Source organism: Scyliorhinus torazame, chromosome 3 (genome assembly GCF_047496885.1).
Source record: "Scyliorhinus torazame isolate Kashiwa2021f chromosome 3, sScyTor2.1, whole genome shotgun sequence".
Classification (NCBI taxonomy): Eukaryota; Metazoa; Chordata; class Chondrichthyes; order Carcharhiniformes; family Scyliorhinidae; genus Scyliorhinus; species Scyliorhinus torazame.
In genome coordinates, this window is record NC_092709.1 from 206854025 (window position 1) to 206876124 (window position 22100).

A 22100-nucleotide genomic window follows, 5' to 3' on the forward strand; every position below is an offset into this window, starting at 1 on the left:
TGATGGTTTGAAGTTGTTGAACTTGATGTTGATTCCCGAATGTTGTTAGTGCCTAATTAGAAGATAATGTTGTATCGGGCTTCACTGCAACGTGGCAGCAGGCGGAGAAATGTGAGCATGAGAGCAAGATGGTGAATTGAAATGGCAAGCAAATGGAAGGTCTTGAGCATTAACTGGAGGTGTTCCACAAAGCGCTCACCCAATCTATGTTTGGTCTCTCCAGTGTATAGGAGACTGGATTGTGAGAGGAAAATACAGCCAAACAAATTGAAGGAAGTACAAGTAAATTGTTGCTACACCTGGAAGGACTGTTTGGACAGTGGGGCGGGAGGAGGTAAAGGGACAGGCATTACACTTGTGATTGCATAGGGATGTGCCATGGGAAGGGGATTAAAAAGAAAGGTCATTATTGTCACATGCAGACTCCACACAGACAGTGATCCAAGCCAGGAATTGAATCTGGGACCCTGGTGCTGTGAAGCAACAGTGCTAACCACTGTGAGACCGTACCGTGATGTGTTGAGGGTGATCAAGAAGTGGACCAGGGTGCCACGGAGGGAATGGTCCCTTCGGAATACTAACAGACGGGGGAAGATGTGATGACATAATGCAAGGTGACCAAAATGACGGAGGATAGGCCTTTGAATACAGAGGCATGTGGAGTGTAAAGTGAGGTCAAGGGGATCGTTACTGTAGTTCTGATAGGGAGGGGTAAGGACAGAAGTGGTTGAACGCCCTGTCAGCCATAGTGCGAGGGAAATCCTTGGTTCAGGAAAACGGATGCACTGTGGTGGAAGGTAGCATCATCAGAACAGATGCAACAGAAACTGAGAAACTGGGAGAATGGAATGGAGTCCTTGCACGAAGCAGGGTATGAGGACGTTGTTCAAGTCATTGGGCTTGTAATGAATATTAATAGATAGTCTATTCCAGAAATGGTGACGGAGAGGTCAAAGAAAGAAAGTATTAGAGATGGACCATGGGCAGGTTGGAGAAGGATGGACATTGGAAGCAAGTGATTTTTTTTTTCCAGTTCCAGGAAGTGGCATCGATACAGTCATTGATGTACGCAAATGAGACTTGTGGGAGTGGGCCTGAGTAGGACTGGAACAAGGAATATTCCACAAAACCCTCACAAAGCCAAGCATAACTAAGGCCCATGCGGTTAACCATAGCTACACCTTTATCTGGAGGAAATGAGACAATTTAAAGGGGAAATTGTTCAATGGAAGAACAATATCAGCCATGTAGAAGAGTGTAGTGGTGGATGGGAGACTGTTCGTCTCTCCATTCACGAAGAAGCGGAGAGCTCAGAACATATTGCTGAGGATGAAGATGTAGAGGGATTGGATGTCCATGGAGAAAAAAGCTGGTTAGGGCTAAAAAAAAAAATGGAAATTGTTGAAATAACTAATGGCATCGAAAGAATTTGCTCTTTGCTATATAATCTCCCCACACTCTAGCCTATCCCTGACTTTCCCTTTTGTTCCACCTGACCTGCTATCACTTTTACAACGGCAAAGAACCCATCACATTTCTACCTCTTCGCTTCCGAAGAAGAGTCATATTAGACTGGAAATGTTAAGTCTTTCTCTCTTCACTGATGCTACCAGACTTGCTGAGTTTTTCTAGCACTTTTTGTTGTAATTTTAGATCTCCAAAATCTGCAATATTTTGATTTTATTTCGATATGAGAAGTTAAACTGTCTTGGAAACTAAAACAATACTCTCAGTTGCACACTAGAGGCTGGATTTTGCAGATACCCACTGTCCGGTTTGAATACGGGGGGGGGGGGGCGGGGGGGGGGGGCGTGTGCTCATAAAATCCACGATTGGCTTTCCCGCTGCCTACCTGCCCATCCCTGGCTGTCTCTCACATTTTACAGGGATACTTGAGGCATTGGGTGGCCTGCCTGCCCTTGGGCCTAGTGAGGCTCTCAAGTTGCCAATTAATGACCCGGGGAGTCATGGGTCATGGTGCCCTCTAAAATCTAGCCCTATGTCTCCGTCATGCATTATATTCCTTTGTGAGACTCTATGAATTGGAATGTACACTGTACACATGCTTATTTTGCAGAACTATTTGGACTTATCGAAAGGCCATATCAAAGCCCTGACAGATGGGGATCTTTCTTCTTCTAAAGGTATTGAAGCATGCACCAATGCTGCGGAGGCCCTTCTGCAATGTATGAATGTAGCCCTTCGACCAGGTATTATGACAGAAGTTTTACGATCTACCTTCTTAATTTCTTTTTCTATATAAATAATCATCCACTCACACTTTAATTTTTGCATCTTGTTGGATCACATTGGAACTTATATAACAAGAAGAGCCTTTTTGCCGTATGTATTACATTCTTCCTACAGGATGCCCAATGCTGGACCCAATGAAGTTTAATCTGAGACCAATAAGTTGCATTAAACAAACAATATTTCTAAATATCTAATGTCTTTTGCATGTGCCATCAATTGTACCGTTCCAACCTTCTGTAGGCGGTGAACCACACCAAGAGTAATGCATACAGTTTTGGTCTCCTTACCCAAGGAAATATATATTTGCCATTCAGGGAGTTCCGGACCCCCCCCCGGAGTCGGTTCCCCCATCCCCCACACCAGGACGGCCCTCGCAGGATGAATGGCGAGGTCCCGCCAAGTAGGATCACACGCGAATGGCGCCAGCGGGACTCGGACGAACTTGGTGGGCATTCGGCCCGTCAAGCGCGGAGAATAGCCGGAGAGGACTGCGTTGAGCGGCTCCCGAGAGAATCCCGTCCCAGGTTCTAGAACCAAAGGACACAATCTCAGAATAGGAGGTGGGCCATTTAGGGCTGAAATGAAGAGGATTTTTTTTCTCTCCGAAGGTGCCGAATCTTTTAAATTCTCTACCCCAGAGCGTGGGGAGACTTAGTCATCGCGTATGTTCAAGACAGAGATCAATACATATCTGGATATTGTTATGGGCCAGAGTATAGAAAACTCCAAAGTATATCATAGAGTTCACCTGACCTGTAACTGTTTATTGATTTTGGTTATGATGAACACAAGGGCCTGCCTTTCAGGTATTATTCAACAGAGGTCTTCGGCGCTTTTAATCAAAAAAACAATCTTTATTCTCCGAATTTAGTTAACATTTTGATAAACACACACCGTAAGCATTTTTATCAACTACCAACATAAATACCCCGCACAGCCACAGTACTCTATGTATAACCCTTAATAAATTCCCCCTTTAGCTGTTCCAATTTAATAACAAGATCCTATAAACCAGAAAACCCTTTTCAAAGGTGTGGCCCAGCACATAGTACTGAAGACCTGGTATAGATGCTCCTGTTTCCTTTCCAAAACCACAGTTTTGAATTTCTTCCAGAAAACAATTATTTCTTTTGAAGTTATCAAGCAGACTGGAAACAGCTTTTAAAATGCAGATAGAGAAAAAAACCTTCTTTCAACGTGTGCAAAACAAAATCAGTTCAAACTCAATGTGAAAGTAAAACCAACTCCCAGAGCCACAGCTCAGCTCCACCCACACAATGACATCAGTGAAGCCTGTGATAAGAAAAATATTTCTTAAAGGGACACTCATGACAATATTAAAGACATCAAGGGATATGGCAATAGTGCAGGACAACGGGATTGAGGGAGACGATCAGTCATGATCTAATTAAATGGCAGAGCGTGCTCAAGGAGCTGTGTGGCCTACTCTTTCCTATGTTCAAATGTGCTAGTGCACACTTGTGAGACACGGTCAATGCAAAACCACAAAACTTGTTTATTTTATCTAATGCACATGACTAAATGGGTTAGTACTTAAATTATTTAAAGCTTCCCATGCAAGGCATTAAAAGTGCTAGTCTATTCCAATGCTTACATTGGGTTTTCCTTTTTTGTCAGACTCCTAATTATAAAAATCGACCCGTTTCTAACATCCTTTAATGGAGTTACCTATCTGTGCTCTGATTACCAGTGTCTGGCATTTCTCTGTCGACAAATCTTGTCTTTGTCCCTGATTCTTCCCATCTCTCTTGGGTTGGTCAGTAAAGCTGTCAAATGTTGCAACCCTCTTCAAACCATGGATTCTGAACAAATTATTGTGGCAACTAAACTCCAATGTAGTCAGCTAAACAGGCTCATGCCAACCAATACAGGTGTGGATATTTACTGAGAGCTCTCAAGTGAAATAATACCCTTTCATGTCCCCAATTATCCCAAGGAGCAAGGAATGTGGCTTCTCAATTGTCATCTGTTTTCGCTGCACAACTTTTTTTTCTAACCTTTGCTGCAAACTGACTTTTAATCCTTTGGGGACTTATTTCAATTCACATACAATGACTTCATATGACATTTCCAAGTTTTTTTCAAATAAAAAAAAGTGACTGGTCTTGGCAAGTATAAATCAAGATAACCTAATCAAGTGTCCTTGAAATGGATCCCAGTACTTCTCGCGTCATTCTTTTATTTGCAAAGAACTGATTTATTAAGAACTACAATTATGGTGCCATTTGTAGATGACCAATTTGAAAAAATAATGCTCGTGATAAACTTATTTTTTAAAAATAAATTTAGAGTAGCCAATTATTTTTTCTCCAATTAAGGGGCAATTTAGTGTGGCCAATCTACCTAACCTGCACATCTTTGGGTTGTGGGGGTGAAACCCATGCAGACATGGGGAGAATGTGCAAACTCCACACCGATAGTGACCCAGGACCGGGATTCTGTGATAAACTATTATAGCAATTAAACTATTACAGCAATTACCTGTTTCACAGATGCGATAACAATGTTCAAATGCATATTCAGGAAATCGGTTCATGCATGAAGCTAATGTGAACAGCATGAAATGAGACATGATTCTGAATGCAGCTTGTTCCAAACTTTATTGTGACTAAATTAAAGGTAGAAAGCAAGATGTGGTTCAGTATATGACAGCTTGAAAGACTAATCCTTTGGTTTTGGTGGAGGAGAACATTAAAAAGAACAGTAAATTGTTGGTGTTGCTGTTTTTGTGTTCCAACAAAATGTATAAAATTAAGTATTCTTTAAACAAAAATCCTTTTGCTGGTGGTGATCATTGCACAATTTTTCTTCAAATATTTACCTTAATTTGCTGATAATTTATTCTAGGACATGACCGGCTTCAAGCAGTGCAGCAGCAGCAACAGCAGTTCAAAGATCTTCGGGAACAATTTGCCAGGAGACTTGCCAACCATCTTAATAATGTCTTTGTCCAGCAGGTATGTCAAATAATGAATCTTGGTCCAACTTTTGGATTAAAGCTTGCTTCATTTTCAACCTTTCATTCTGATTGTGGATCTTTAATATAACTTTGGGAGAAAGATATTTTCTACTTGAACTTGTTGCCATTTAAGTTCTTGCATTTAACTTTGTTTCTTTCCAGTTGCATATTGAAATCAATTAAAACATTTTATGTATAAAAATGACCTGTTTTATACATGTCCGAAGCTTGGTGTAAATTCATCTTAAAAGTAGTTTTGCTAAATTAAAGGAAGTTAGGATAATCAAATGAAGAATCCAGAGAGGGCTCCAAACTGGTATTCAAACTAGACCTTTCAGCATTCATCTAGAAGAAGGGATCTTGTGGCCGATATGGTTCAAGGCTGATTTTGAAAGCGGAAGCCAATTTATTCCTGATCTCTGGTGGAAAAAAAAGAGCAATTAGACATAATGGATAGAGCGTATCATTCTGATATGACTGGTTTCTTCATCTATTTGGAACAACTGGTGCTTACCTTGTTTTTCAGGATGTGGGCATCGCTGGCTAGGCCAGCAATTATTGCCCATGCCTAATTTCCCCTTGAGAAGGTGGTGGTGAGCTGCCGTCTTGAACAGCTGCAAGATATAACCTAGGATGACCTTTCGTTTTATTTAACAATTTTGCATCTCCCAGATTTTCCATTGAATTGATCCCTAATTTTTCTCATCCCTTTTCATTTCTTATGTTATGAGCAGGGGAGAGAGACAGACTGAGCCCCTAATTCTTCTATCCTTCTTTCCATAATCAGCGTTGTTTAATTTTGTTAACACAAAGTTGTGTTTTCCCAAAGCCTTTATTATGTGCAATCGCTTTGTTTACAAAGTAACTAGCAGCGCACTTTATTGATAATTTATTCATCCACACCCTCCTGGAAAGGTTTTTCTCTACTATATGCACATGTGTGTACATGTGCTGCAAACGCACCACACACACACATGCCACAGAAATACAGTAAGAGAAAGGAGATTCACTTCTATGAATATTAAAGCATAACAGTCGATGTGAATATTACAGTCCAGTGCGATGGATTCTTTCACTCAACAATTAAAATTCAGGCAATTCCAGGTAGCTGAAGACAGGATTTTCTGGAGTTTGCTTTGGAATACAAGATGTGTGGCAAGTTTAGAAAAGCAGCCCAGATAATACTTGTAGTTAGAGGACCAGTTTTTTTTCTTGGCAAATTTAGGATCTTTCAGAAACAGGATTTGAGGAGACCTTAAACTGTAAGCCTTGTGGCTTGGTAAAAAAGCTAGATGTTACCGCCAGATTTCTGCAGTGCTGTTACTTATGCAAGCAAACAGGACTTACAATAAAAAGGCTTTAAGAAATGAAAGTTTTGGCATGTGATGACTGGCCATTGATACAGGATGGGAAACAATCAATAGCCTGTTCATATTAATAAAGTAGCTTCTATCACTCATTGTCAAAACCAATTACATATAAAATTGAGGCAGATAAGCATTCTTAGCACTTTTCTGTTGTTATGGGCCAGGGTTTAGAGAACACCAAAGTATATCATGGAGTTCACCTAACCTACAACTGTTTATAGATTTTGGTTACGATGAGCACAAGGGCCTGCCTTTCAGGTATTATGCAACAGAGATCTTAAATATTTTTAAACAAAACAATGTTTATTCTATGAATCCAGTTAACATTTTATGAACACACAGTAAACATCTTATCAACTACCAACACAAATTACCCCCCCCCCCCCCCCAAGATACAGTACTCTATAGGTAACCCGTAGTAGCTTTCCTAACAACATCCATAAGCCAAACACCCCTTTTTCCTACAAAAACAGTAGGTTTGCATTCCTTACAGAAACGGGTATTACTTTGAAATTATCATGTGATCTGGGGACATTCTTTAGCATGCAGAGAGAGAGAGACCAAAATACACCTTGGCTTGAATGCAGCTCCCCAACTGAAAACCGAAAGTAAAACTCAGAGTCACAAACAGCTTCCAGCTCAAAACGAAAGTAAAAAGCAGAGCCAGAGCCCAGCTCCACCCACACAATGACATCACTGCAGCCACTTGAGAAGACAAACATTTCTTAAAGTGACATTCCCATAACACTGTGCATAATTAGTTGTGGTAGCTCCCCTTTGTTATCTGGCAGTTCAGAGACATGACATCTGAAACTTTATTACTGTCCTTGCTGTTTTGGGGTGAGTCCTGACAATGTCAGGTGTATTCCACAAGTCTGTGGTCATTATAGTCCACTTTTAGAAGCTTCCGGAAGCAAGGCCAATTTGCAGTTCAAAAATGTGTCATTTTTAAAAGTCCAACAATGTCCATTTTTAAAAGTGAGTACTGCTTTTAACAATTTGCAATATTCTCATGTCTGCTTGGCATGACTTTTACACGATCTACTTTTATAATTGTACAAATGCAGAAGTTACAGGCTTGCTTCAGTGATGGTGTTATCAGTATCTATGTAGTGTTTTATTGATGTCAAAAGAATCAATGTCCTGGCATATTCTATCTGCTTTATGTTGCTTGAATGGAAGTCACATTTGGTTAGTAGCTATATAAAACAAGATTTCTTTCCAAGGACAAAGTGGAAAAGCTATGTCAGTTTGTAATGAAATATTTAGGACAGAACTGAAGTATCAAGTATTGAATGACACACTTGTGCATTATAATTGAATGATTTTGCAGGCCAGTATTATTTACTTAAATATACTTTGCCCAAACTGCAAATGTAGAGTTGTATTTTTTCCAAACAAATAACAGAATATGCCACATTAATTTCAATACTTTCTGAGAAGTAGAATGCTCATATGGAATTTGAGTACAAGAAGAGTAAATATTCTAGTAAAAAAACATCTGTTACCTCCTTTTCTTCCTGACAAGTGAAGGTCATAGTATTAAGGAACACTTCTCTTTCATGTGATGCCCCACTGCAAACAGCAAACATGATGGCAATAGGCAATATGAAATGTAATTGCAAAAGGAGCTTTAGCAAAATGAACTAACCCAAGTACAAAACAGAAATCTGCATGTGTGTATTGGGATATACATGTATGTTCAACTGGTTTGGACTAAATTCCATGAGCCCAATCTGAACTGTAGGAGTTACAAGAACACTTGTCCTCTTGACTTTGTTACAACTTGATAACTTGTTTGAAGATGGATTGTTTTTTCTACAGGCTCTCATAGATTTGCCATTATCAGTATCCCAGTACTGGTAAATTTCTATATTGATTCTTTTCTTACGTCACAGTTTCATTTCATGTTTTTGTTTTTAATCAGTTTACTCAGACTCTCACCCTGCACTATCGCAGAGCCTCCTACCACTCAGTTTCTGTGAGTACGCTGAGCATGGAGTATTTCAGCCCTCGCTGCTTGTCAGGCTTTTAAACCCTTGAGTACTAAATGCAGTGTTTTGAACTGGGTTTTACTGTTAGTTTGATCTTCAACAGTATTGTAAAATATTCAAAGTTTTTTGAATTGCAGACATCATCTTCTCATTAAATTAAGTAAAAATTGTAATACCACTGCATTCCTCAAAATTTTATGTCTATTATTTGTAAAGCTTAGTAATGGCTGATGCCTGCCTAGCACCTTGAAGGACTGTTTTCTAATCTTATTTTAGGGTTTATGATCTAAGTCATCATAGACCCGGATTTTACTTTACTTTTTCTTTGTAATGTTTGAATTAAATAAAGTATGCTGTTCATTTGTTTGTTTTAACTTTTTTGAATTGAAATGAAATCACAGCAGGACCATGTTGATATCATATTTGATTAGTGCAGCTGTTTACGCACATTCCTCTGGAGTTTCTCTGATGCAAATTCATGTTCAGTCAAATTGATTGAATTAAACTGTTGCATAATTCTTCTATATTATAATGGTGATCTGTACACTTACCAATGATATAAATTGCTGAAAATAAATAATTTATCCATCCATGGGATGTGGTTAGACCAGCATTTATTGTCCCTCCCTAATTGCCCTTGAGAAGGTGCCTTCTTGAACTGCTGCAATCCAGTCCATATATTATCTGGAAATCATAGAATCAAACAGAAGGAGGCTATTTGATCCATCATACCGTTGCAAGACATTTGGAAGGGGTATCAAATTAAATCCCTGCTATTTTTTGAAATATACATATATTTAAAAATATTTTTATTCTCCTTTTTCACATTTTCTCCCAAATTTACACCCGCCAACAATAAACAATAAGCAGTAACGAATATAATGTCAATCCCCATATCAACAACAATCTCAACCTCCCACCAACCCCCGCAGGTTAACATAAATAACAAAAAGGAATCAGGAATCACCCATAGTCACCATTAACACATATATTCCCTCTCCCCCCCAATATTCGATGTTATCCAATTCTTGAAAGTGCATAATGAATAGCGCCCGTGAATTGTAGAACCCCTCCATCCTTCCCCTCAGTTCAAACTTAAACCTTCTCAAAAGTCAAGAATTCCAACAGGTCCCCCCGCCACACCAGGGCACAGGGTGGAGAGGTTGCTCTCCATCCCAACAGGATCCGCCTTCGGGCAATCAACGAGGCGAAAGTTACAACATCTGCCTCCGCACCCGTTACCAACCCCGCTGGTCCGACACCCCGAGTATGACCTCCCGAGGGCCCGGGTCCAGTTTCACGTGCACCACGTTAGAGATTACCCTAAAAACCTCCTTCCAGTAATCCTTCAGCTTTGGACAGGACCAAAACATATGAACGTGATTCGCCCACACATCTTCTACTCCCTCAAAGCGCTGGCTCATCCTCGCCCTTGTGAGGTGTGCTCTGTATACCACCTTCAGCTGTATCAGCCCCAACCTCGCGCACGAGGTGGAGACGTTCACTTTCCGGAGCACCTCACACCAGAACCCCTCCTCCATACCCTCACCCAACTCTTCCTCCCACTTTGCTTTGATCCCTTCCAGTGGTGCCTTCTCCCCTTCCAAAATAGCCCCTTAAATCGACGACACTACCCCCTTCTCCAGTCCCCCTGTCGTCAGCACCTCCTCCAGCAATGTGGAGGCCGGCTCCACCGGGATGCTCTGTATCTCCTTCCTGGCAGAATCTCAAACCTGCATGTATCTAAACATTTCCCCCTGCTCCAGCCTATATTTCGCTCCCAGCTCCTTCAATCCTGCAAACCGATGCCCAAGAAACAAATCTTTTAGTGTCTTAATCCCCTTCTCACATTTCCGAAAATTTCCATCCCACTTCCCTGGCTCAAATCTGTGGATCCCCCCAATCGGCATTTCCCTTGACCCTGCTCCCAACCCGAAGTGTTGGCGAAACTGCCTCCAAATTCTCAATGAAGCTCTTATTACCAGACTCCCTGAGTATTTCCCTGGGGCCATCAGGAGCGGCGCTGTTGCTAGCGCCTTCAATCCCGACCCCCTACACAATCTCTCCTCCATTCTGATCCACTGGCAATCAACCCCTCTGACCCAGCTCCGCACCTTCTCCACATTTGCCGCCCAATAATAATACATCAGGTTCAGAAGACCCAAACCCCCTGCCTGCCTTCCCTCTGTAGCAGCACCGTTCTAACTCTGGCCACCTTCCCTCCTCATATGAACGAGGTAATCATTCTTTCAATCTCTCTAAAAAATGCCTTTGGCAGGTAAAACGGCAGGCATTTGGAAAATAAACAGAACTCGTGGCAACACGTTCATTTTAATTGCCTGTACCCGACCCGCCAGTGACAGAGGGAGACCATCCCACCTTGCCAGATCAGCTTTCACTCTTTTGAAACATATTTTTATTAGAGTTTTAACATTTTTACAGATAATGCAACAAACTTTCAAAACACAAACTGGTACAGCACAGAACAATCATTTCTGCAAACATAAGAACAGAGAAAGACAGGATAATTTCAGAACTATGGTCCTTAAGAAATAGTTCCTAAAATTACACAACGGATCAATCAGAGTGGAGGGGAAAGAGGATAAAGCCATACAAACATGATAAAGTGACATAAAGTGTACACCTTTATGTTTAGCGAAATCCCACTTGCAACATGGCTCACAGAAAACTTTGCGTGTCAGACAGACCAGAATCTATAAATTTGCGATGGGATCCTTCGCTTTACGGAATGTACCCAACTTAGAATGGAGTACAGAAGTCAGGAATTCAATAGGAATCCAAACCATAACTATTTAATGCCAATTTTTGAATCGAAGGATACATGTCACTAATCCAGGTGTAGAGGATATTTTTCCGAGCTGCAAAAGTTAGGATGTTACACAGCCTTTTTTCATTAACATCAAGAAATTAGACCCCAAATTAGGAATAAAGGATCAAATTCTAATGCCGTGCCAAATATCCTCTTGAGCTCCTTAACTACACCAGACCAATAGGATTGAATCTTGACACAGGACTTTATGCACTGTATACATTCATCTTCCACTACCAGGCACCTTAGGTACATCGGGGAAATGGCAGGATCAAACCCGTGTCTCAAACCCGGTGTAATGTGCAAACGGTGCCGTATCTTGAATTGACTCTCCTTCGTTCTGTTACACACCAAAGTTTTCCTGGCATTATCCCATATATTACCCTATGTGCGAGGGAAGTTTTTTTACACAGATGGTAGTGGGTGCCTGGAACACGCTGCCGGAGGAGGTGGTGGAAACAGGTACGATAGAGAAGTTTAAGGGCATCTTGACAAATACATGAATAGGTTAGGAATAGAGGGATATGGGCCCCAGAAGTGTAAAAGGTTTTAGGTTAGATGGGCAGCATGGTCGGCGAAGGCTTGGAGGGCCGACGGGCCTGTTCCTGTGCTGTACTTTTCAGTTTCCTTTGTTGTCTCCTCATCAATGTTGGTTGCCAAGTCTCGTTCCCAAGATTGCAAGGTACCCAATATAATCGCACAGGATCTAGAACACAAGGTATCATAAAACTTACCAATTAACTATTTAGGCTCCGCAGAGTTAGGATTTTTTCCACCGGATAAATAGAAGTGTCAAGATGCATAGTTGTCTTATTAAGGATAAAGTCGCGAAGTTGGAGATACTTAAAAAAAGGAGTTTCTCTAAATGTCAAATTGGCCTAGCTGCTCAAAGGATACAAGGAGGCCTAGCCTACAATGCCTCTATCTCTCCAAATATCAAATCCATGGTTCATAAGATCTGGTGGAAAGTCTGTGTTGCCCTAAATGAGAGAGACAGAGAGTGGAACTCAGTTTAGATCTTCTTTCTAATTGACAGACCATCCCCCGTGCTCTCTAAGATTATTAATAATTATTGGATTCTCACACCGATCAGAGCCGATCTAAAGTCCCCATTAAAAAACAAGGACTGTAAAGGTTATACCAACTGGCCTGCTTCAATATCTAGCCACGTGGAGGTCGGGTCCCTTCTAACCCAGTCCTTTATGAACCCAAGATGAGAGACTAGTTGGTACATTCTAATATTCGGCACCCCCAATCCCCTCTTAGAACCTGGGAGCACTTTCCCCCATGTCTGGGTTTCCCCTGGGTGCCCCAGTTTCCTCCCACGTCCAAGTATGTGCAGGTTAGGTGGATTGGCCAAGCTAAATTTCCCCTCAATGTCCAAAGATGTGCAAGTAGGTGAAGATGTGCAAGTTAGGTGAGGTTACAGGGTTAGGGTGGGATAGTGGGCCCAGGTAAGATGTTCTTTCAGAGGGTCGGTGCAGACCCATTGGGCCTGGTTTTATGGTTCTAACTTGACCAATTTCAAACAAAGCTTTTTATTCTAAATCAATAAGCTGATCAATCCATTGATCTCATTTAAGACCTTGGCAGACAATAAGATTGGCAACATCTCTAAAGGATACAGCAATCTAGGCAACACATTCAACTTAATCAATGCAAACCCATCCAGCTACGATATTAGCAAGGGGACGAACGAGTCAAGTCCCACCCAATAGATGCAATCAACTGAGGAAAATTGGCCCCATACAGTTGATTAAAGAAAATGTTAATTACAATCTCCAGATAAGTAAATCCTGAAGGGACCACCTGAATGGGAGGTTAGCAAGGTTGGGGGGAAGGGGGGAGCATGGTCTACCTCAAACCACCCACTGGTATAGATTCAGACATGGTAGAATTAATCTTGTAACTGGTGAAAATGCTAAATCTATCTTGTCTTCTTGGGCAGTCCCTCAGGTTAAGAATGTCTTGCTTCCTCTGCATGGCCCAGAAACAAAAGGTTTCTGTCCAATAGCCCCTGCCACAGGCTCCATAGCCAATGCGAATAGCAAAGGAGATAAGGGGTACCCATGCCCGGTCCCTTTCTGGAGGCCAAAATTCTCAGATCTATAACCATTCATGAGCCCTGCCACCAAGGCCTATGATACATCACTAGTATACACTTAACATATTCCTCTCCCAACCCAAATCTCTGCAGTGTATGAACCAGATAGCCGCATTCCACCTGGTAAAAAGTTTTCTCCATGTCGAAGGAAATCACTAATCCATCCAAAGGACGCTTATGAAACACTTAGATAACGTTCAGTAACGGTCTGACATTATTGCAAGACTTTTGACCCTTTATAAACACAGTCTAATGCCCCCCCCCGCCCCCCAGATGGTCAACGGAAGAATAAGCGGCAAATGCCACGCCAACACTTTAGACAGCAATTTCAAATCAACAGTCAGATGTGAGTTTGGCCTGTCGAAAGCACATTCCACTGGGTTTTTGCCTGCCTTCAAAATAAATATTTGCTTCTCGGAGCTTTGGTGGTCGCAGATCTGACTCAAACGAATGATGGTACATACCAATTAATGGATCTATCGGCAAGTCCTTAAATTCCCTATAAAACTCACACCCAAAACCATCCGGCCCAGGGGCCGTCCCTGTTGGAACTCCTGATGGCCATATCCATCTCCTGTTTAGGGACAGAAGCATTTAGAAACCCCTGCTCTTTAATCACAGCCTTGCACATTTTGCTTTTTCAACTATATGTGCAATACCCCTTTGAAAGTTGCTGTTTAACCTACTTCTATCATCCTTTCAGGTTGTTTGTTGCTGAGTAAATGAATTTCTCCTCTTCCCTCTGGTTCTTTGACCAATTATCTTGTTTCTGTGCCCTCTGTTTACTGACCTCCCCTGCCATTGCAAGCAATTTCTCTTTGTTTATTGTAGCAAAGCCCCTCTGTGAAAAAGAAAAGATGGTCAATATTTGGGTTTAGATACATTGAAATAAATTATCACCATCTCCCTCATTTTCTCTGATATATTGCTTTATCCTTTAGAATTGCTTACCCAGCCCATCAGACGTTTTGTGTAGAACTCACTTTTGCATATAATTAATAAAGACTGCTGTACCAGTTTCACTGTCCTGTTTGTAGTCTCACTGGACTGGATCTTCCTGATGTCATCAAGGAGGTTTTGCACAAAATGATTTCTCCTCGTCTGTCTATGCCTAACAGTATCAAAGAAACCAGTGTACAGATCCCCTTTCCTAATTGTAATTATGTTTTTGGAAAGTACAATACTTTACTCCTTTAAGCCTGTAATGATCTTGCTAAAGATAGTTTACTGGGAATATGTTGTTGGATATTTTCGATTTAATCAGAGAACCTCTGAAAAAGAAATCTCTAACAAATTTTGATAGAAGTTTAAATTTATTCTTCAAAAATGATGCATGGAGTGTGCACTGAATTCTAATGTCTTATTTGCATTGTCCTGCCAGCTAAATTGCTTTTTAAAAAAAAAAAAATTGAGTCAGATTTTAATTCTAAAATTACAGGAAGATGGCTGTTGCTTTGGCTGGCTTGCACAAGTTACTTAGTGAAACCATGTGTCTAACATTTTAATAGGTTTGCTTAAAAAATAACATTTATGAAAATGATCCTAACTAGTAAACTGTTATGGTATTAGTCTTGGGCTAGATAGTCTGTTTGGGAATCCTAGTTTTGATTAAATTCTGCCCCCAGATTTAACTACAATAGTCTGCATGCCTGGACCGCAGAAACAGGAGTCTTTCTCAAAGGGTACCCACTTTGGTGCTTCATGCCACGTCAAAGACGAGGGCATTAGTGGTCTTCAGAAGTAGACTGTCCAATATGAGGGTGCAATTGGCGACCAATACTATTTTAAATTAGAGAGGGTATTAATTTTTTTAAATAACTAAATGCAGATTCAACATTAAAAATATTGTGATGGGACGAAAAACCTGCCCTATCTGATAGAATGCAAGATTTCTCTCAAAATAAAGAATAGTATTATTGTCACTCGCATCTTTTTAAGAATGTGGGAGTTGCGAACAGGATACACAGATGATTGCTCTGATATTGACTGGGTGTTCACAAATGTTGACAGTAGTTATAGGGGCACCTTATTTTTACACTGGGTCAGCTGTAACATAAAGTGTTTTGTAGTATTGATGCCTTTGGAAGCATAATTTGTTTCCAAAGTGGGGCAGCAATCTTCTCCCGTCTCAAAATACTGAACCATTACCTAGAATTGGCTCCCGATACCTCTTGCTGGAAGAAAGGTTTTATTTGTTTTTTTTTTTTATAAATGTTTTATTGAAAATTTTTTCCCAAACAACAATTTTTCCCCTCTTACAAAGCAAACGCAACAATAACAATACAGAAATTTTAAACAATACACAAGTAACAAAACCCCTTTATCTTTGACCTAAACTAAACCCCCCCTCCCCCCCCCCCCCCCCCCCCCTCTCCCCCTGGGTTGCTGCTGCTGGTCATCTGTCTTCCCTCTAACGTTCCCCTAGGTAGTCGAGAAATGGCTGCCACCGCCTGGTGAACCCTTGAGCCGATCCTCTCAGGGCAAACTTTATCTGCTCCAGTTTAATGAACCCCGCCATATCATTTACCCAGGCCTCCAGTCCGGGGGGTTTCGCCTCCTTCCACATGAGTAGGATCCTGCGCCGGGCTACTAGGGACGCAAAGGCCACAACGTCGGCCTCTTTCGCCTCCTGCACTCCCGGCTCTTCCGCAACTCCAAATAGAGCTAACCCCCAGCCTGGTTTGACCCGGGCCTTCACCACCCGCGAAATCACTCCCGTCACTCCCTTCCAATACCCTTCCAGTGCCGGGCATGCCCAAAACATATGTGCGTGGTTTGCCGGGCTCCCGCCACACCTCCCACATTTGTCCTCCACTCCAAAGAACCTGCTCAATCTTGCTCCCGTTATGTGTGCTCTATGTAGCACCTTAAATTGAATCAGGCTAAGCCTGGCGCATGAGGAAGAGGAATTTACCCTGCTTAGGGCATCAGCCCACATACCCTCCTCTATCTCCTCCCCTAGTTCTTCTTCCCACTTTCCTTTTAGTTCGCCCACCGACTCCTCCCCCTCTTCCCTCATCTCTCGGTAAATCTCTGACACCTTGCCCTCTCCGACCCACACCCCTGAAAGCACCCTGTCCTGTATCCCCTGTGTCGGGAGCAATGGAAATTCCCTCACCTGTTGTCTAGTAAATGCCCTCACCTGCATATATCTCAAGAAATTTCCCCGGGGCAACTTATACTTTTCCTCCAATGCTCCCAAGCTCGCAAAAGTCCCATCTATAAATAAATCTCCCACCCTCCTAATTCCCAACTGGAACCAGCTCTGAAATCCTCCATCCATTCTTCCTGGGGCGAACCTATGGTTGTTCCTGATTGGGGACCCCACCAGGGCTCCCCGCACCCCTCTCTGTCGCCTCCACTGTCCCCAGATATTCAATGTTGCCGCCACCACCGGGTTCGTGGTAAACTTTTTAGGTGAGATCGGTAGCGGCGCCGTCACCAGCGCCTCTAAACTCGTCCCTTTACAGGACTTTCTCTCCAGTCTTTCCCACGCCGCTCCCTCACCCTCCATCATCCATTTACGTATCATTGCCACATTGGCGGCCCAATAGTAATCGCCCAAGTTCGGTAGTGCCAATCCTCCTCTGTCCCTACTACGCTGAAGGAACCCCCTCCTTACTCTCGGAACTTTCCCTGCCCACACGAAGCTCGTGATGCTCCTGTCTATTTTATTAAAAAAGGTCTTAGTGATTAGTATAGGGAAAGGGGGTTTTATTTGTTAAGGCATTTGTGTTTATTATCATTAAAATGTTTGATACCAGTATTAAAACTTTATTTTTAATGTAATGCAATTTACTGCAGTTACTTATAAAATTAACTAACAGCGGATGTTTTTTGTAGTACCAATATATGATTGTGATTCTATGATTTTATTCTTAAAATTGATTTATAATTAATGTAAGCAAACCAATCAATCCCAGTGAATGAAAAAGCTTTGCACTGGTGCTCACTCTGAAATATAAAATATGGATTTCAATGACAGCAGTAAATTAATTTAGTTACAGAAACAAATTAATTACTACTGAAATATTCAAAGGTTTAAACTGCAGCAGAAAAAATACTGCACCGTTTATCTCAAATAGATATTTTGGATTTGAAAGTGAATTGTTAAATACCATGCCTAATTTGCCATTTCCAATTCAAAGTACTAATTTGTGTATGGTGAGTAATAAACAAGCACTTACAGGGTTGTGTGTTTTTAGTAGTCATTGAAAGGTCTTATCAGAGAGTAATCTATTAAGTGAAACGCAGCTTGTTCAAAGATAAGTGAATTGACCATCCAAAAGTAAATTTTAAATGCAATTTCATGCAACAGAATTTATAAAAAAAAAAAAAAATTTAGAGTAGCCGATTATTTTTCTTTTCCAATTAAGGGGCAATTTAGCTTGGCCAATCCACCTATCCTGCACATCTTTGGGTTGTGGGGGTGAAACACATGCAGACACGGGGAGAATGTGCAAACTCCACACAGACAGTGACCCAGGGCCGGGATTCGAACCCGGGTCCTCAGCGCCGTGGGCAGAAATGCTAACCACTGTGCCACAACAGGATATTTTTAACTAATTTTTCCCATCTACATCAATGGCTGGATGAACTTGAACTGTTTTATAATAATCTTTCAGTGTCACAAGTAAACTTACATTAACACCGCAATAAGGTTACTGTGAAAATTCCCTAGTCGCCACACTATGGTGCCTATTCGGGTACACAGAGGGAGAATTCAGAATGTCCAATTCACCTAATAAACACGACTCTCGGGACTTGTGGGAGGAAACCGGAGCACTCGAAGGAAACCCATGCGGACACAGGGCGAATATGCAGACTCCCCACAGACAGTGATCCGAGCCGGCAATCAAACCCGGGTCCCTGGCGCTACAGTGAAGCTACAGTGCTAACCACTGTGCTACCGTTAACCTCATGCAACAGTCTGCTGACAGTGAACTCTTGATTTTTATTTTACTCCTTTCCACAGGTAAAATTGACAATATGATTTGTGCGTACATGTTGTCCTTTATGACTTGAAAAACCAGTGTGACTTGCGAAACTTAGCGAGCTGCTGCAGATTTTAGAATGGTGCTCGCAGTATAGTGCATTGGATTTTATATTAATATTTAATTTTGTTTAATTCATTTTGAATCATAATTTTCCCAATAGTTCAGAAGGTTGTAATATAGTCTGACAGAAAGGTAATCAGTTCATTCTGGCCTCTGCAGAGTTATACTTTGATTAGAATTTACCAGTGTTTTAATGCAGCAATGGATTATTTGTGGTGTTTTTGTTTTTAGGGTCATGATCAAAGCTCGACCTTGGCTCAGCACTCAGCTGAGCTGACTCTTCCTAAACACCTTCCTTTCCATCGAGATCTACTTAGATATGCTAAGTTAATGGAATGGTTAAAGAACACTGACCGTGAGAAATATGATGGTTTGAATAAGGTAAGTAGATGATTAGCACTGAATCACAGTTACCATCATCTATTTTTATTTTTTAATTTGAAAAAATTAAAATGTCAATTTGGACATTTCTCAGATACCTGATGTAATGGGCTGGACCAGTCAAAATTGTGGAATTTGTTGATTCAAAACCAGTACAGTGCAAAAGTGAGCCAATTTATTGCACTTCGATAGATCATTGATTTGTTTGTCAGCAATTAGGTAATGTTGCTTTTTAGAAGTAGTTAAATCCTGAAGATGATGGCCAATTTAAAGAAGGGAGGGACAACACCTGAAGAGAGAGAACCACTAACAATCCCAGCTAAATGGGAATCAAGAGGAAAAGTTAGGTGGTCAGCAGTTGCGTGGGAATAAGATCAAGTGAGCAGCAGGTGAGTCTCATTGACCATTTGAATTTGGCGAGGTGTGAGAGAGGATAAGAGAGGATTCCGAGAAAGATGCAAGTTGAAAGCTAGTGCAGGGATGAGTTTTAGAGAGACTTTGGCTGTGAGAGAGGGTGGGACATGGCAGAGGCAGCTGATTGGATGGTTTCAATCTTGGTGGCAAAGATGTCCATGAGCTCTTTGCACTTCTTATTGGAGATGAGGGTGGAGGGGACAAGGAAGGACAGTTTAAAATGATGATTAGCAGTAGAGAAAAGAAGCTGAGGTTATCTTTGCAAACGTGAGCAGAACCCGATATGGTCCAGCCAAATCTGGCAGTGGATGTCTAAACTAGTCGTCAGCAATGACTTTTCAAAGCTGCAACCTTGGACTTGGGGTAGCAGAAGTGAGGACCATACCAGAGGGAATGACCACTAGAGCATCAAAGGTAGAGGTGACAGTGTGTTTGCGCAAATCAGCAGCTGCTGATTTGGACAGAGAACCGAAGGCTAGATAATTGGCATTTTAAAGTGCAGTTGTAAGTTAATTGGGGGATAATCTTTTTCAGTGGCAACTACATACAGCAGGAGGTAAGTTTGGATGTGGAAAGGAGATGTGGGTGGAGAGTGATAGAAGTGATCAGAGATGGCCATATCTGTGATAGATACAAAAGGACTAGCAAGACTATGTGAGTTGACAAGGTCAAGGGGATGGCTGTGAATATGGGTCAAGGAGTTTACATGGAGAGATTTAGAAAGGATCAGAGGGCAGTGATCTTGGATGAGAGAGAATTAGAGAGTTGAGATGGAGGTTGAAATCACCAACAAGTTATTCGGTGCAAGGGCGGCAGGATGGTGCAGTGGTTAGCACTGCTACTTCACGGGACCGAGGACCCGGGTTCGATTCCAGCCCCGGGTCACTGTCCGTGTGGAGTTTGCACATTCTCCCCGTGTCTGTGTGTGTCTCACCCCCACAACCCAAAAGATGTGCAGGGTAGGTGGATTGGCCATGCTAAATTGCCCCTTAATTGGGAACAAATAATTGGTTATTCGAAATTTATTTTTAAAATGTCATTCAGTGCAGAAGATGATGCAGGAGGAACGCAGTGAAAATAACTCGTTGAGAGCATTTTTATCATAATTGGAAGAATGTTAGAAAATAATGATTTTTGAATGAGAGTTGAGAGAGCAGCACGGTAGCACAGTTGCTTCATAGCTCCAGGGTCCCAGGTTCGATTCCCGGCTTGGGTCACTGTCTGTGCGGAGTCTGCACGTTCTCCCCGTGTCTGCGTGGGTTTCCTCCAATGCTCCGGTTTCCCCCCACAGTGCAAAGATGTGCAGGTAGTGGATTTGCCATGCGAAATTGCCCTTAATGTCCAAAAAAAGGTTAGGTGGGGCTCCTGGGTTATGGGTGTGGACTTAAAGGAGGTGCTAATTCCAGGGGCCGGTGCAGACTTGATGGGCTGAATGGCCTCCTTCTGCACTGTAAATTCTAGGAAACGAGGTGTAATGCTCACAGGAGGAGCATATACTATAGAGGTAGGATGTCATGCCAAGGTGTGATCTGATAAGTGCCACGCTACCACCACAGCAGTTTTGACAGGGCAACTGTCAAATATAGATATAGACTGGCAGGGTGGTGTCATCGCCCCTCAGCCAGGTTTCTCTCAAGGCCATTGTGTCATTACAATCATCCACAATAAGTTTAAAGATGGAACGAGCATTGTTCACATGTGGAGGGAAATACGAAGAGGGGTGGTGAAAGCTGACCTGCTGGCAGAGACTACAAGATCAACAGTGAGAAAAATGAGTGGCTAGATTAGCCTCCAGTGCCACACTGGACAGGAACGTTGACAAGAGAGTTGGTTGGGGCAATTTTGATTGTCACTTCTAATGAACAGCACCGTGCCTCAGTGCACCTTTCAGAGGATGCCAAGAAAGACACTGAGGGAAGATATCAACTTATCTAAGGCGGGGGGGGGGGGGAGTCAAGCCTGTGATAACGGTGCGAGTGTAGGAAGATCAAGGAGTACAAGGGTTGGGGAAGGGAGTTTAAGAGTTGAGTACCTGTGAGTGGAGAAATGAAAAGAGGCATAATGACAGAAGATAGCAACCTCAGTGGGGTTAAGAGTTAGATGCAGAGAAAAGGAGTAAGAAAAGTGCAAAAATAAAAATAGATTGATGGACTCTGATCCAGAGCTGTAGCCGTAATATACATGCAAATTGACTTTGCGAAAGCTCAAGTTACATAGGCTGGCTGTGTAAACATTAAGATACACGAAAACCTGATAATAAACTGGAAATACATGGGACACAATAGGAAGGAGTCCAGAGTTAAATTCAGAAGTCCCGTGGTGGGACAACAATGATATGCGCCGAGTGAAGTGAGCAGGTAGCATCGATGAACTGTGGTCAGAGTTCATAGACGGGGGTTGCAAATGAAACCCAGAAGCTGTTTTAGGGCAGAGTGAATCAGAGCATGCCGGATGTGTACAGAGTCAATATACAGAATGTTATTTATAATCCATAACTTTAGTTAATCTGTTACAAGTGCCTTTTAAATAGGTTCATAAACTATTGCTAGTGCTGTTGGGTAGGGCTAAACCAGTTTGACAGGGGTATGGGAACTTGAGGGTGGACACAGATGGGGCAAAATTAAATATGGAAAGCAGAAAATTAGTGAGTGTGTCTGGAAGACAGGAAACAAAGGATAGAAAATTTTTAAAAAGTGTTTAGCAGTGCTCAAGACTAGATG

At 41.9% G+C, this 22100-nt stretch overlaps 1 protein-coding gene across 10 annotated transcripts in view; it reads left to right on the top strand.

The window, feature by feature from the left end:
- Positions 1–22100, top strand: part of exoc1 (exocyst complex component 1) — a 140773-nt gene that overhangs the window by 65747 nt on the left and 52926 nt on the right. For 5 of the 10 annotated variants that reach the window (XM_072496797.1, XM_072496799.1, XM_072496798.1 and 2 more), the window contains 4 exons: positions 2078–2210; positions 5122–5231; positions 8528–8581; positions 18817–18966. In XM_072496797.1, coding sequence (XP_072352898.1) covers positions 2078–2210; positions 5122–5231; positions 8528–8581; positions 18817–18966 — 447 coding nt within the window. The remainder of the gene's footprint in view (positions 1–2077; positions 2211–5121; positions 5232–8527; positions 8582–18816; positions 18967–22100) is intronic. The other 5 variants (XM_072496800.1, XM_072496803.1, XM_072496805.1 and 2 more) reach the window with 1 other exon arrangement.